Below are 2,900 nucleotides of genomic sequence, written 5' to 3' on the forward strand. Positions count from 1 at the left end.
AAAAGAAGATTTGGGAGACATTGTTATAATCGGACTGGGAGTGGCAGTAGGAAACAAGTTAAAAATATACCTTTACAAAAGGAAAAGAGAATTTTAATCATTTGCAGCAGAATCAAATCCATTTTGGGAATGGAGTGGAGGAAAAATCAATGTTTAGCCTTTAAAAGAAAGGTCCAGCTCCCTCAGTCATCTAATCAGAGTAACATTAATGGCCCCTAATACTTGGGCATTTAGCCAAGTGTCCTCAAGTCCCTTATCTGTGCTCTTCCTCCTGTCTTTATTCCTTCAGCATGAGCTCACCTCTCATAGGCCCTGCTGCTGAGTGACACTCTAATCCCTAAGTTGATTTCTTTGATGTCGTTTTAGATCCTCTGTTAATTTAAGGCACTTAAGAAACATACCTTATTGTTGTTGAATTATCATAATTCATCTTCAGTTAATTTTTATTGCCAACTCCACTTAACAAAGCACAGCTATTAAAAGGCAAACTTTTGCCAGAGCAGTGGCTCCTACCTGTAATCCCAACCACACAGGAGGCTGAGGCAGGGGGATCACTTAAGGCCAGGAATTCAAGAGCAGCAATTTAGTGAGACCATGTCTCTTTAAAAAAAAAGGGAAGACAAACATTTTTTTTAGCATTGTCACCTGCAGTGTGCAAACTAAAACTGGTAAGGCCTACCTGTTTGGCCTGTAGGGAAACCGAGACACAGAGAAGATAAGGAAGCCTAAGGAAAAGGGTATTCTCCTGGCAATCCGGGTTTTTCCAACTCTCAGCAGCAAGAGCTCGTTGCTGTTTGTCACTGTTTATCTGTCCACCAAACTCAGGTTTCAGGACAAGAGAATAGCAGCAAAAGTCTTTTACAGAAAGTATAATAGTCTTTAGTGTAGTCACCGGGGAAAAGGGGCCCCATTTGGTCAAAGCTGACACGCAAGTGTAGGAATGGAAGATTGGGTTTCAGTGGGTGAAACAGGAGGTGACTGTCTCAGCCGCCGGCTGGGAGGAAATGAGATGCCCTGGGTGATCACTCAGTCTCCCCTGAGCGCACAGGCACAGGCTGGACCACGGGCTGGTGGAGGCGGCCTGTGCCGTCAGATGGATTCCAGTCCCCACCTTTGGACTCCGATTAGTGGTGAGGAACGTGGGCTTTGGGGTCTGGAGACTTGGGTCCACCACTTCCTGCCTGGTCAGCTCGGACCAGTTACTTAACTTCTCCGTGCCTCAGGTACCTTGTCTATAAAGTGGAGACAACAATCCCTACTTCATAGGACCTTTGCAAGGATTTCAGTTTAGCAAGAGAGTGCCTATAAAATGCTTTGCACATTGTCTCCCATAGAAATGTCTGATGACTGGGAGCGATTATTGTTAATTTGACCATCCAAAGCACACCGCCCAAAGCACTCAATTCATGCTTGTTGAAAGAATAAACTTAAAGCCTAAAGAATGTATTGTACATGTGTATGTCATCCTTTTCAAGTTAGTTATGGTGAGAACCAAGATGAAGGAAATGAAAGTAATAAATAGTTCTACAAATCCACTCAGATAAGATTTAAACTGTATATAAAGCTATATTTTGTTAAGACTAACACTAACATGCCTTAGGAGATGGTTAGGAATCAAAAGCCATGGCGAGCAACTGGCTAGGCCGGCCCCCTCGTAGACTCTACCTCCTAGTTCCCGGCGCAGAGAGCACCAGGAGGCACGCACAGGCAGTCCCTCCAGAGCCTGCCCTCCTTTCCTTGAGGAGCCGGGCCCCAGGAGAGGCAGAAACACCTTGTCTGTCCCTCCAGAGCTAACCTGGTGGGAATGATTAGCCCAGGCCTGTCCCATGGTGGGTCGCCTCTGGAGTCAGGTTGCCCTAAATTAATCTCTGGATACTTCTGCATGGCCTCTTGGCGGTCGGTTTTGTTCTGCTGTCTAAAGCCCATGCTGATACCTCATTAGTCCTCTCTTTTCCGACTACTGAAAGGCAGTGTTCAGAGCTTCATCCTTCCCCAGACGCACAGAACCTGGCGGCTGCAGCAGCACACCCATGCCGGGTCTCTGACGAGCGTTGTGTCGTTCAAGTCTTCCATGACTGAGGGGAATCTGCGCTTATAGTGGGTGTGCCACCGGGTCTGCGTTAGCTTTGACAAGCTTCAGCTTGAAGCACAGACGTTTTCACCTAAGACTTAGTCTGTTGCTGTTAACAGGTGCTTGTGCTGTTTGGCAGAGCGGTAAACATTTTCCCTCTTTCCTACCTCCTGAATTTCTTCCGTGATCATAAAATCACACCGAAGATGATGTTCATCATGTGGTTCAGTGGTAAGTCAAGTCTCAGACAGACAGGGAGAGGGAAATGCCTTTTGCAAAGTACACTCCAGGCAGAGAGAACATGTGGGTCTCTGCTAGAGCCCTTGGAAAATGAATTTGCCTCGTGAGCCAAAGCAATGAAAGCTCCCATTTAGCGGGCACCCACTATCGTCCAGATGTTACCCTCTCCACGGTGCTATGAAGGGGGTGAAGCTTGCATTTGAAGGGGGCAAAGGACATGCTTAGCATCACATGACCACTGGAGGCAGAGGAGGATTTGCCCTTCCTCCTGTCCGCCCTTTCCTTGGCAGGACAGTGCAGCCAGGTAAGCTGTGCGTGCTTGAGCTCTGTGAGTTTGCTAGGCTGAAGTTATAATGGGCTTAAAATAAAAAGGGTGAAAGCTGAAACTTTTTTGTACTATGCTAGTTTTGGATACTTTCCCCCCTAGTCACAAAGTTCTGGTAGGTTAATGTGAATGTTTCAGCCTCTATTCAGTCATTTTTTCAAGGATAGAAATGATTTCATAAATCTTTGGCTCAAATTTATTTTTGAGCAATACATATAGTTCTTTATGTTTTCTTTTTCTCAAAAAAAAAAAAAAAAAAAAAAA

The 2,900-nt window shown here is 45.6% G+C and overlaps 1 protein-coding gene across 1 annotated transcript in view; it reads left to right on the forward strand.

Annotated features, from left to right (window-relative positions):
* The window catches only part of SLC9A8 (solute carrier family 9, subfamily A (NHE8, cation proton antiporter 8), member 8), a 69,912-nt gene that overhangs the window by 56,482 nt on the left and 10,530 nt on the right, over positions 1-2,900 (forward strand). The window contains exon 13 of the mRNA XM_012654695.1: positions 2,191-2,302. Coding sequence (XP_012510149.1) covers positions 2,191-2,302 — 112 coding nt within the window. The remainder of the gene's footprint in view (positions 1-2,190; positions 2,303-2,900) is intronic.

Source organism: Propithecus coquereli, unplaced genomic scaffold, assembly GCF_000956105.1.
Source record: "Propithecus coquereli isolate 6110/MARCELLA unplaced genomic scaffold, Pcoq_1.0 Scaffold444, whole genome shotgun sequence".
NCBI classification, from domain to species: Eukaryota; Metazoa; Chordata; class Mammalia; order Primates; family Indriidae; genus Propithecus; species Propithecus coquereli.